Below are 13,480 nucleotides of genomic sequence, written 5' to 3' on the forward strand. Positions count from 1 at the left end.
GACATCACTAATTTTACCCTAAAATGTATATTAAACTCAAAAAATTATTTTTATATAAGGAAATTTAAACGAAAATCCTAATTTTGCTAATTTGGGGGGTTTTCATTTCCACGATGTAGAAGACCCCGGGAGACAGACGGAGGCAGGTCAGGGGACCTCCATCCGCCATCTTGGTTGATCTGATCCCTGCCGCGGGCGATCAGTTCAGCCATTTTAAGTGCCGCACATGCCATGATCTGTATTGATCATGGCATCTGAGGGGTTAATGGCGGACATCAGCGCGATCGCTGATGTCTGGCATTACCTGCGGATCCACGGCTGGTGACAGCCGCCGTGACCTGCCGTGAATGAAGAGATCGCAGCTCCTGCGATCACAGCACAGCCGTGCCGTAAATGTACAGCGCTGTGCACTAAGTAGCGCTATGCAGCACCATACATCTACGGCACGTGTCCTTAAGGGGTTAAACGTGCAAATTTCCGCTAAAAAAAAGTAAATTTATTTTTTTAAAGACGTAAAACAAAATCAAACCTATATAAAGTTGCTTATCATTTTAATAGTATGGACCTACTGTTACGCCTAGCGCTCCGGGTCCCCGCTCCTCCCCGGAGCGTTCACGGCGTCTTTCTCCCTGCAGCGCCCCGGTCAGTCCCGCTGACCGGGAGCGCTGCACTGTCATGGCCGTCGGGGATGCGATTCGCACAGCGGGACGCGCCCGCTCGCGAGTCGCATCCCAGGTCACTTACCCGTCCCGGTCCCCTGCTGTCATGTGCTGGCGCGCGCGGCTCCGCTCTCTAGGGCGCGCGCGCGCCAGCTCTCTGAGACTTAAAGGGCCAGTGCACCAATGATTGGTGCCTGGCCCAATTAGCTTAATTGGCTTCCACCTGCTCCCTGGCTATATCTGATCTCCTCCCTTGCACTCCCTTGCCGGATCTTGTTGCCTTGTGCCAGTGAAAGCGTTTAGTGTGTCCAAAGCCTGTGTACCTGAACTTCTGCTATCCATCCTGACTACGAACCTTGCCGCCTGCCCCCGACCTTCTGCTACGTCTGACCTTGCCTCTGCCTAGTCCTTCTGTCCCACGCCTTCTCAGCAGTCAGCGAGGTTGAGCCGTTGCTAGTGGATACGACCTGGTTGCTACTGCCGCAGCAAGACCATCCCGCTTTGCGGCGGGCTCTGGTGAAAACCAGTAGCCTCTTAGAACCGGTCCACTAGCACGGTCCACGCCAATCCCTCGCTGACACAGCGGATCCACAACCCGTAAGCCGAATCGTGACAGTAGATCCGGCCATGGATCCCGCTGAGGTGCCGCTGCCAAGTCTCGCTGATCTTCCCACGGTGGTCGCTCAGCAATCGCAGCAGATTGCCCAACAAGGACAGCAGCTGTCGCAGTTGACCGCCACGTTACAGCAACTTCTGCCTCTGCTACAGCAGCAACCATCTCCTCCGCCAGCTCCTGCACCTCCTCCGCAGCGAGTGGCCGCTCCTAGCCTCCGCTTGTCCCTGCCGGACAAATTTAATGGGGACTCTAAACTCTGCCGTGGATTTTTGTCTCAGTGTTCCCTGCATATGGAGATGTTGTCGGACTTGTTTCCTTCAGAACGGTCTAAGGTGGCGTTCGTAGTAAGCCTTCTTTCAGGAAAGGCCTTGTCTTGGGCCACACCGCTCTGGGACCGCAATGATCCTGCCACAGCCTCAGTCCAGGCCTTCTTCGCTGAACTCCGGAGTGTCTTCGAGGAGCCAGCCCGAGCTTCTTCTGCCGAGACTGCCCTGGTGAACCTGGTCCAGGGTAATTCTTCAGTGGGCGAGTACGCCATCCAATTTCGTACTCTTGCTTCCGAGTTATCATGGAATAACGAGGCTCTCTGCGCGACCTTTAAAAAAGGCCTATCCAGTCGCATCAAGGATGTGCTGGCCGCACGAGAGATTCCTGCCAACCTGCAAGAACTCATCCATTTAGCTACCCGCATTGACATGCGTTTTTCTGAGCGACACCAAGAGCTCCGCCAGGAAAAAGACTTAGATCTCTGGGCACCTCTCCCACAGTATCCGTTGCAATCTACGCCTGGGCCTCCCGCCGAGGAGGCCATGCAAGTGGATAGGTCTCGCCTGACCCAGGAAGAGAGGAATCGCCGTAGGGAAGAAAATCTCTGTCTTTACTGTGCCAGTACCGAGCATTTCTTGGTGGATTGCCCTATCCGTCCTCCACGCACGCACCCAGCTCACGTCGGTGTGGCGTCTCTTGGTTCCAAGTCTGCTCCTCCACGTCTCACGGTGCCCGTGCGGATTTCTCCTTCAGCCAACTCCTCCCTCTCAGCCGTGGCCTGCTTGGACTCCGGTGCCTCTGGAAATTTTATTTTGGAGTCGTTTGTTAATAAATTCCGCATCCCGGTGACCCGTCTCGTCAAGCCGCTCTACATTTCCGCGGTCAACGGAGCCAGATTGGACTGCACCGTGCGTTACCGCACAGAACCCCTCCTGATGTCTATTGGACCCCACCTCGAGAGGATTGAGTTCTTCGTTCTCCCCGGCTGTACCTCTGAGGTCCTCCTCGGTCTGCCATGGCTCCGGCTTCATTCTCCCACCCTTGATTGGACCACCGGGGAGATCAGGAACTGGGACTCTGCCTGCCACAGGAAGTGCCTCTCCCCCCCTCCCAGTCCCGTCAGGCAAACCTCTGTGCCTCCTCATGGCCCCCGTCCTTGTGTCTCCCTGCCCCGTGCCAAGCTTCACCCTCTGCCCTCCCTCCCCATTCCAACTCCTGCTGTACTGCCTGCCGTTGAGGAAACCCTCCATTCTTTCCCGGTGTCCTCATCCCAGGGGAGGCAGTTACCGGACAAAAAAAAGGGGAGACCTAAGGGGGGGGGTACTGTTACGCCTAGCGCTCCGGGTCCCCGCTCCTCCCCGGAGCGTTCACGGCGTCTTTCTCCCTGCAGCGCCCCGGTCAGTCCCGCTGACCGGGAGCGCTGCACTGTCATGGCCGTCGGGGATGCGATTCGCACAGCGGGACGCGCCCGCTCGCGAGTCGCATCCCAGGTCACTTACCCGTCCCGGTCCCCTGCTGTCATGTGCTGGCGCGCGCGGCTCCGCTCTCTAGGGCGCGCGCGCGCCAGCTCTCTGAGACTTAAAGGGCCAGTGCACCAATGATTGGTGCCTGGCCCAATTAGCTTAATTGGCTTCCACCTGCTCCCTGGCTATATCTGATCTCCTCCCTTGCACTCCCTTGCCGGATCTTGTTGCCTTGTGCCAGTGAAAGCGTTTAGTGTGTCCAAAGCCTGTGTACCTGAACTTCTGCTATCCATCCTGACTACGAACCTTGCCGCCTGCCCCCGACCTTCTGCTACGTCTGACCTTGCCTCTGCCTAGTCCTTCTGTCCCACGCCTTCTCAGCAGTCAGCGAGGTTGAGCCGTTGCTAGTGGATACGACCTGGTTGCTACTGCCGCAGCAAGACCATCCCGCTTTGCGGCGGGCTCTGGTGAAAACCAGTAGCCTCTTAGAACCGGTCCACTAGCACGGTCCACGCCAATCCCTCGCTGACACAGCGGATCCACAACCCGTAAGCCGAATCGTGACACCTACAGAATAAATATAAGATGTAATTCTTACAGAAAAGTGCCCTGCGTGGAATTAAAAGCCCCCAAAATTTACAAAATGGCGTTTTGTTTTTTCAATTTTGCCCTACAAATTTTTTTTTTTGCCATAGATTTTGTGGTGAAATGATTGAGGTCATTACAAAGTAAAATTGGTGGTGCAAAAAAACAAGCCCTCATATAGGTCTGTAGGTGAAAAATTGAAAGTGTTATGATTTTTTGAAGGGGAGGAGGAAAAAATGAAAGTGCGAAAATGAATGTTTGAAAAAACGGCCACTAGGTGGCTCTGTTCCCTGCGCAAGTCAAATTGTTTGGTCTCCTCCCGACCTGGCAGGAGACTGAACTTAGGAAGTGAGAGCGGGGCTTGGCGAGGCACAGCTCTCTCAGGCTTCGGTGACATCGCACTTGCTGGGGAAGGACAACTTTCACCTGCTGGGAGCTCACACAATGTGAGCAAGGAGAAAGATATGATACAGAGCTTTTTAAAGCTGAGGACATTTTTTTAAGGGCAGGAGAGGTGTTAAGAGTAGTTAGGAATATAATCTGAGTTAGTTAGAAAATATGGTTTGATGACAGGTACTCTTTAATAAAAGTGATCAATGAGTCCATCGAACTCCATACTCATATCAGTGATTATGACACTCCTATAGCCATCTGTCTCCAAAGGATATCTTTTATATCTATAAAAGGGTTCCCTGGAACATGAAGAATCTAAGATCCTACGTGTCCAACTGGAGCTCAACCAGGTGAAATCAGGAGTAGAGAGGAAGATTGCAGAGAAGGATGAGGAAATTGAGACGCTAAAGAAGAACACTCAAAGAGTTATGGACAACATGCAGAGCACCCTGGATTCTGAAATCAGGAGTAGAAATGAAGCTCTGAGGCTAAAGAAGAAAATGGAAGGAGACCTCAATGAAATGGAGATCCAGCTTAGCCATGTCAACCGCCAGGCTGCAGAGGCACAAAAGCAACTAAGAAACGTTCAAGGGCAACTGAAGGTCATTTATTAATATACATGCTATCCAAAAATTTGCACTTTACAGATTTTATATCACCCATATTAACATGTTTTTCTCAACAGGATATTCAGCTGCAACTTGATGACGCATTGAGAGGACAAGAAGCATTGAAAGAACAACTTGCTGTCACCGAACGTAGAAATGGTCTGCAACAGACTGAAATTGAGGAGGCCAGCGCTACTCTAGAACAGACGGAGAGAGCTCGCAAAATTGCAGAGCAGGAACTTTTAGATGCTAGAGAACGCCTTCAGCTTCTCCATTCGCAAGTAAGGTCTTCAGCTTATGATTGCTCAAAGTTTCTAAAGTTCACCGTAAAGTGTTGTTAATTTACCTACATCATGAAAAATCTTGGATAACACCAATTCTTCCTTAGAACACCAGCCTGATCAACAGCAAAAAGAAGCTTGAAAGTGACATTAGTCAGCTCCAGAATGAAATTGAGGAAGCTTTTCAGGAAGCCAGACATGCCGAAGAGAAAGCTAAGAAGGCCATCACAGACGTAATTGTGCTTTCTATCTACTAAGTACCAGTCTCTGCACCAACCTATTTGATTGCCCATTTTTATATTACTTATTTTTAAGGCTGCTCTAATGGCAGAAGAGCTGAAGAAGGAACAGGATACTAGTGCTCACTTGGAAAGAATGAAGAAGAACCTTGATCAGACAGTGAAGGACCTGCAGCACCGTCTGGATGAAGCTGAACAGCTGGCACTGAAGGGAGGCAAGAAGCAGCTCCAGAAACTGGAAGCAAGGGTGAGCAAATATTATACAGCAATTGCCATAATATTGATATCCTAGGTGTGCAAATAAGAGTAACATTTATCTTTAACAGGTTCGTGAACTGGAAAATGAGTTGGATAATGAACAAAAACAAGGTATTGAGACTTCCAAAAGTGTTCGCAAATATGAGAAGAGAGTAAAGGAATTGACCTACCAGGTAAAGAGACACTTTTTTCATCTTAAAAAAAAAAAAAATAGATTACTTACCGGGTAATCTGTTTTTCATTAGCTCATAACAGCACCCCTCCCACCGCAGGACAGGACCTCCCACCGAAGGACAGGAAACCTGGGAACATAAAAATGGGACACGCCTCTCCACACCTCAGTTCAAAGTAAAGTACTCCAAAGGAGCCAGTAAACACAGAAAATTATTTTCATTCTCTAGACTAATTAAACAACATAAAAAAAAAAACTTTTTTTGGTTTATTAGGGCGGGATAAATGAGGGGTGCTGGGTGCTGTTACGAGCTTATGAAAACAGATTACCCGGTAAGTAATCTATCTTTACCTGATCGCTTATGACAGCATCCCTGGAGATTTAGAATAGTAACCAATCAGGGCGGGACTACCGCCTGAAGGACTTTACATCCAAAGGAAAGATCACAAACAGGATTTAATTGTAACCTATAGTGTTTTAAAAAAGTATGTTTTGAGGACCATGTAGCTGCCCTACAGATCTGGTCCAAAGAGGCTTCAGCCTTCCCGGCCCAGGATGAAGCCACTGCTCTAGTAGAATGAGCTGAAAAAAAGGAAGGTGGATCCTGATTCTTTGTAGTGTAGGCTAATGTAATTAATGCCCTGATCCACTAATAGATGGTTTAGAAGCAGTCTTGCCTTTATTAGGGCCAGAAAATTGGACTAAAAGATTTTCTGTAGAATGAAAGTCCCTAGTAAAGTCCAGATACTTTATCAGGCATCTTCTGACATCAAGGTTATGGAACTTGACTTCACCTTCATGTCTCGCCTCATTGCAAAAAGAAAGGAAGAATAATCTCCTGAGATTTATGAAACTCTGGGATCACTTTTGGCCGAAAAGATGGTAAAGTTCTCATTACTACTCTGTTATCTAATATCTTGGTATAAGGAAGAAAGGCAGAGAGCGCTTGCAATTCTCCTACCCTCTTGGCCATTGTTATTGCCAGGAGGAAGCACATCTTGAGGGTGAGAAACTTGATGGAAATAGAATCCAGAGGTTCAGATGGTGGTCCTGATAAGGCATCTAACACCAGATTCAAGTCCCAAGGGGGAACGGTAGGTCTTGATAGAGGATTTAATCTTGTAGCCACAGAAATAAAACATTTAACTAAGATATTATCTGCTAACTTGCAGTTAAAAAAAGAACTAAGTGCTGAAATTTGTACTGTAAGGGTACTAGGAAAAGGAAATGAAGGGTTTGAGGGATATTAGGATCTCCCAATGGATCAACTGCAGGTCCCACTACTCTTAAGAAGGCTCTCCATGTTCTTAGGTATATGGCAGATGTTATAACTTTCCTACTTGCAAGTAAGGTGATTATTACTTGGTCAGATAGGCCTCTAGCTTTTAAACTTAACCTCTCAGCATCCAGGCTGTTAGATGAAGGTTAGCCGACTGAGGATGATGAACTGGTCCCTGGTACAGTAGATCCTCTCTGTCTGGAAGAACCCATGGTTGTGAGACTGACATTGTCCTTAGCAAGGTAAACCAGAGCCTTCAAGGCCAGAAGGGCGCTAACAATAGGCACTATCAATAGTGCTAAGGTTCTGTCCTTTCTTATCTTTTTCAAGATTCGAGAGATAAAGCAAAGAGGTGGGAAAGCGCACCCTCTTTCTTTTTCCCAGTCCTGAGAGAAGGCGTCTACTGCTGTCGGATAATCCAGTTGGTTGAGAGAATAGAACCTATGAATCTTCCTGTTGTTTCTGGAAGCAAAGAGATCTATAGAGAATTTTCCAAACCTTTCCTCTATCATAGCAAATATCTCCATGTTCAGACACCATTCGGCTGAAGTAGATGAACTCTGCCACCTTATTGTCTTTACCTTTTGGGTGAACTGCAGAGAGAGATGCCAGCTTGGCTTCTGCTAAGGAAAAAATCTGGAAGGAGAGACTTAACAGGGAGTCTGATCTTGTCTCCACGTCCCCCCACCCCCACAGTGGTTGTGTTGTCTGAATATATCAGTACATCCTTCCCTTGGATTTGAGGAATAAGCAAAGATATTGCCTGGAACACTGCAAAGAGGAGCTGTTTGTAATTTGATGTAGACTGATTGTCACGATGCCGGCTGGCAGGAGGTGGATCCTCTGTGCCAGAGAGGGATTGGCGTGGACCGTGCTAGTGGACCGGTTCTAAGTCACTACTGGTTTTCACCAGAGCCCGCCGCAAAGCGGGATGGACTTGCTGCGGCGGTAGTGACCAGGTCGTATCCACTAGCAACGGCTCAACCTCTCTGGCTGCTGAAGATAGGCGCGGTACAAGGGAGTAGACAGAAGCAAGGTCGGACGTAGCAGAAGGTCGGGGGCAGGCGGCAAGGTTCGTAGTCAGGGAAGATAGCAGAAGTACTGGTACACAGGCTTTTGGACACACAAAACGCTTTCACTGGCACAAGGCAACAAGATCCGGCAAGGGAGTGCATGGGAGGAGGTCAGATAAAGGCAGGGAGCAGATGGAAGCCAATTAAGCTAATTGGGCCAGGCACCAATCATTGGTGCACTGGCCCTTTAAGTCTCAGGGAGCTGGCGCGCGCGCGCCCTAGAGAGCGGAGCCGCGCGCGCCAGCACATGACAGCAGGGGACGGGAACGGGTAAGTGACCTGGGATGCGATTCGCGAGCGGGCGCGTCCCGCTGTGCGAATCGCATCCCCAACGGCCATGACAGTGCAGCGCTCCCGGTCAGCGGGACTGACCGGGGAGCTGCAGGGAGAAAGACGCCGTGAGCGCTCCGGGGAGGAGCGGGGACCCGGAGCGCTAGGCGTAACACTGATCCATTTGAGACCACCTGCCTTGAAGGAGATGCTGGCCGCAGGAGACACCCCAACCCCAAGGACTGGCGTCAGTAGTTATACTTACTACCGATGAGGGAGACCAAGGTACCCCTTGAGATAGGTTGTTAGTGTTCATCCACCATATCAGGGAGACCCTTGCTTTTGAGGAAAGGGAAAACTTTTGGTTTAGTGATTTGGGATTGCCATCGCAATTTTGGAGGATATATCTGTCTGTAACATCCTGGATCTGTACTTAGCCCATTTCATTGCTACAATACAAGGAGTCATAAGACCTAGAACTGACATTGCTTCTCTGAAGGTGAAACATAATTTCTACTCTGTCCTTGATGAGGATATGTTTGGCTAGAGGCAGGAGAGAAGGCTGACAGATTGAATCCAGAAGGATGTCTAAGAGAACGCACAGCCTGTTAAGTTTGACTTTTTTAGATTCAGATTCTAACCTAGATCTTTCAGTATGGAGCAAATTACTTGAATGTGCAAATGAAGGGTTTCTGAGGAGTCTGATATTGTCCAGATATGGAACTAACCTCCATCACTTTGGTGAATACCCTTGGGGCTTGAAAGACCCCAAAGGGAAGGGCTTGGTACTGTAAATTGTCCCATGCTCCTTCCATAAACACCGCCACTTTTGATGAGAGTTGTGGATGGGAATATGGTAGTAGGCATCTTCTAAATCTACAGAGGCCATCATGCAATTTGGAAATAGCAGAGGGATGGTGGATTTTAGGGACTCCATCGTGAATTTTTTGTATGACAAACTTTTTCAGATTTATTATAACTCAAAGAACCGTTTTTTTTTTTTTTTTTTTTTTTTTTTTTTACTAAGAAGAGAGAGGAATAGAATCCTCTCCCCTCCTCTCCTTGGGGACTGGAACCAGACTTTTTTGAGCAAAAGAGATTTTATTTCTGTTATCATGGCCTCTTGTTTCAGGGAATCTTTCACTATCCCAGTGGGAAAGAATCTGTCTGGGGGAAAAGACCCGATCTCAGGGTGGATAGAACCCAGGGGCTGGAAGAAATTTTCTCCCAGGCCCCGCAAACCTGTACTTCCTTTTAAAGAGTTTAGGAAAAAAATATTTATTCTCAGGATTTTCCCATTCCTTATCAATAATTTTCTTTATACTTTTATGCGAATTAAATGTACAAAACTTCTTGGGGCCTAAGCCTTCATATAGGGCGTCTTCGGGTGTGACTGTCTCTCTGCTCTCCTCAAGATAGCCGTTAGGCGAATTGCTTTAAGGAGTTGATCAGTATCATCTGGAGAAAAGAGCAATTTGGATTTAAACTCTTCTTGCTCATCGTCAGAGGAGGAATATAGAGTAAGATTTTCCTCTTGAACACTCGGGAGACTGGGAATAGCAGCGGTGACCACAGAGGAGGCTGAAGCACCCACAATCCCGACAATTCCTAGTCCTTTAACCCCTTAAGGACCAGGCGTTTTTCTGTTTTTGCCCTTTCGTTTTTTCCTCCTTACCTTTTAAAAATCATAACCCTTATTTTTTGCGCCATCAATTCTACTTTGTAATGAAATTAGTAATTTTACCCAAAAATCTACGGTGCAATGGGGAAAAAAATCATTGTTCGACAAAATTTAAGAAAAAACATTTTGTAAATTTTGGGGGCTTCCGTTTCTACAAAGTACATTTTTCGGTAAAAATGAAACTCTATCTTTATTCTGTAGGTCCATACGATTAAAATGATACCCTACTTATATAGGTTGGATTTTGTCGTACTTTTGGAAAAAATCATAACTACATGCATGAAAATTAATACATTTAAAATTGTCCTCTTCTGACCCCTATAACTTTTTATTTTTCTGCATATGTGGTAGTATGAGTGCTAATCTTTTGCGCCGTGATTTGAAGTTTTAATCAGTACCATTTTTGTTTTGATCGAACTTTTTATTGCTTTTTATTCCCTTTTTATGGTATAAAAAGTGACCAAAAACACACTATTTTGGAATTTTTTGGCATGTACGCCATTGACTGTGTTGTTTAATTAATGATATATTTTTATAGTTCGGACATTTACACACGGCGATACCACATATGTTTATTTTTATTATGTTTATATATTTTTTATATGGAATTTGGGGAAAGGAGGGTGATTTAAACTTTTAATAAGGAAGGGGTTAATGTGTGTGCTATGTGTTTAAACTTTTTTTTTTTTTTTAACACTTTTAGTCCCCTTAGGGGACTTTTAGGAGGAATCATTTGATTCATCATACAGATCAATGTGGTTCCATAGAACCACATTGATCTGTGTGCTCTGCGCTCGATTGATAAAGCCTGGTCCTGCCTGGTCCGGCACAGGAGGAGAGATTAGCCCTCAGGCTACCTCAGCAGTGGATCGCCCCCCTCTCGATCGTGCTGTGGGGGGGATCCACCCCACTGGACCACCTGTGATGGGATAAAGGCACCTTTGACACCGCTTTGACAGCGGCAATCTAGAGGGTTAATAGACGGCCATGGCGATCGCCGCATGTCAGCTATTAATGCCGGCCCCTAGCTACAAGACTCAGCCCGCGTCATACCCCGTTAATAGCACATGGACAAGCTTAGACGTCCATGGTCGTTAACGGGTTAAGGAATGAATCTATCTCCTCCCGGATCATTAGTCTTAGGTTGCTAGCAATTGCAGAGAACTCCTAGGCCACGATAACTTCAATACAGGCTGCACATATAGACTTTTTATAGGCAGGATCTAACGGCTTTTTGCTACCCTACAAAACAAAACAATAGCCTGACTTAGCTAGCAGAATACGGAAAAAAATTTAAATGATCTCACCCAGAAGAAGATCCACACCTCCGTAGCCGGGCTGGAACTACTCTTCTTGGATGGTCCACCTCCCTGTCGAATGCTCTGACATGCTGGAGGTGTTTTTTCAGCAAAACACTGCAGGGCAACCAAGAATGGTCTGCTCAGCTGCTGCGAGCTGAAACTGCTGCCACTGGATATTGCTTCTGCTACTACAGGCTGCTGCGGGCTGCTGTATTTCTGCAGGCTTCTGTACTGCTGCGGGCTGCTGGATATTGCTGCGGGCTGGCTGCGTGCTGTCCACGGGGGTTCCGGACGCTGTACAATGCCGACGGGGAATCCAAAAGACTTCTGCCGGAGAGGGAGCCCCACTACCGGAGGACTTGCAGCCCATGGAGAGGTATGGAGACTGCTCCCGGGCCTCCTACCGGAGGACAGGAAACCTGAACTGAGGTGTGGAGAGGCATGTCCCATTTTTATGTTCCCAGGCTTCCTGTCCTGCGGTGGGAGGTCCTCTCCAGGGGTGCTGTCATGAGCGATCAGGTAAACTGTTTGTTACAAGTTTTCTATCTGCAAAAATCATTGAATATAACCAACTATCAATTTTCTGACATAACTGGTACTATTTCTTTTATTCACTTAGGCTGAGGAGGATAGGAAGAATAATATGAGACTGCAAGACCTGGCCGACAAGTTGCAGTTGAAAGTTAAGGCCTACAAGAGGCAGGTTGAGGAATCTGTAAGTTGGAATCCTTGTAGATGTGTATTAGTCCTTGTAGATGAATGTTGAGTAACTGACAGTGATTGGAAAGAGTAGAAAGGACACTGCTATGGTCATTCATTTATACAATTCTTTCCTTTTCAGATTTGTTTTTTAGTACTACAGGGCTGGTGCTCTCCTTATGTTCTAATTTAAAAGGGTTGGGGCTCAGTTATGGTTGCATGGTATGGATGGTATGTACAGATTAGTCCCCTTGCACCAAAATTCTGCTTTTTAAAGGGGTATTCCAGGAAAAAACATTTTTTTTTAATATCAACTGGCTCCAGAAAGTGAAACAGATTTGTAAATTACTTCTATTAAAAAACCTTAATCCTTCCAATAATTATCAGCTGCTGAAGTTGAGTTGTTCTTTTCTGTCTGGCAACAGTGCTCTCTGCTGGCATCTCTTCTTGTCTCGGGAACTGCACAGAGTAGAAGAGGTTTGCTATGGGGATTTGCTTCGACTCTGGACAGTTCCCAAGACAGGTGTCATCAGAGAGCACTTAGACAGAAAAGAACAACTCAACTTCAGCTGCTCATAAGTACTGAAAGGATTAAGATTTTTTTAATAGAAGTAATCTACAAACTGTTTAACTTTCTGGAGTCAGTTGATATACGGTATATAAAAAAAAAACTTTTTTCCTGGATAACCCCTTTAAAGAGCACCAGTAGTTTTGAGCAAACAGACATCAGGAAGGTGTAAGGCCATGTTCACACAACGTAAAATGTGCAGAATGTCCGCAAGGAAAGCGTGCGGATATTCAATACGGTGGGCACTAGGACTGCTCATAAATGCGCTGTCTCATAGACGGCAATGCATTTTCAAGCAAAATCCACAAAAAGTAAAGATAAAACTATTCTTTTTGAGAATGCCGGCATCAGTGTTTCCACCATGTTCATAGTGCAGTAGAATCACACTGAAATCAATGGGACTGGGAAATTTAGCATGGACATTGTGTGACCATACCCTAAGGATACCTGGGGTCTTGGTCATGCAAGAGGCAGTAAATGAAGCTGCCTTTCCCCAGCTATGATTGACAGCATTAGTGTTCAATCAGAAGCCTATAAGAGTTTCCTATCAAAGCTTAGTGGTGAGTCCAGGGACATTAAACAGCGCCTTTTTTTTATGACCAAGACCTCAGTCATGATTCCATTCCCCATCATCAATGTATGTATGGAGCTGTTGGCAGTTTTGATCAAAACTTCTAATAACCTCCCTTTAAGGGGAATGGTCAACAGAACCTTATAGTGTGAATGCTTTTTTTCTCAGGAAGAACAGGCAAATGTCCACCTGAGTCGCTTTAGGAAGGTTCAACATGAGCTTGAGGACGCAGAAGAAAGAGCTGACACTGCTGAGTCCCAAGTGAACAAGCTAAGGGCCAAAAGCCGTGATGCTGTTGTTAAGGTAAAATAAAAGCAATAATGTTTACATTACTATAGGTGTGTGTACATATTGTATGTGTTTATTCATGCATTTTTTGACGATTACGGATGAAAATGTGCTCATATAATAAAATATGTAAGGAAATGTGTAGACTGTGTAACGTTACTATATGTGTTTGTATATGTTGCACCTACAGCTTTTGTGACATTGTTTTT

General features: G+C 46.5%; 1 protein-coding gene across 1 annotated transcript in view; it reads left to right on the forward strand.

Annotated features, from left to right (window-relative positions):
- Positions 1-13,480, forward strand: part of LOC130291342 (myosin-4-like) — a 41,040-nt gene that overhangs the window by 26,438 nt on the left and 1,122 nt on the right. Inside the window, exons 33-39 of the mRNA XM_056540010.1 lie at positions 4,277-4,585; positions 4,669-4,872; positions 4,980-5,105; positions 5,188-5,358; positions 5,438-5,542; positions 11,765-11,860; positions 13,152-13,286. Coding sequence (XP_056395985.1) covers positions 4,277-4,585; positions 4,669-4,872; positions 4,980-5,105; positions 5,188-5,358; positions 5,438-5,542; positions 11,765-11,860; positions 13,152-13,286 — 1,146 coding nt within the window. The remainder of the gene's footprint in view (positions 1-4,276; positions 4,586-4,668; positions 4,873-4,979; positions 5,106-5,187; positions 5,359-5,437; positions 5,543-11,764; positions 11,861-13,151; positions 13,287-13,480) is intronic.

This window comes from Hyla sarda, chromosome 9 (genome assembly GCF_029499605.1).
Source record: "Hyla sarda isolate aHylSar1 chromosome 9, aHylSar1.hap1, whole genome shotgun sequence".
Classification (NCBI taxonomy): Eukaryota; Metazoa; Chordata; class Amphibia; order Anura; family Hylidae; genus Hyla; species Hyla sarda.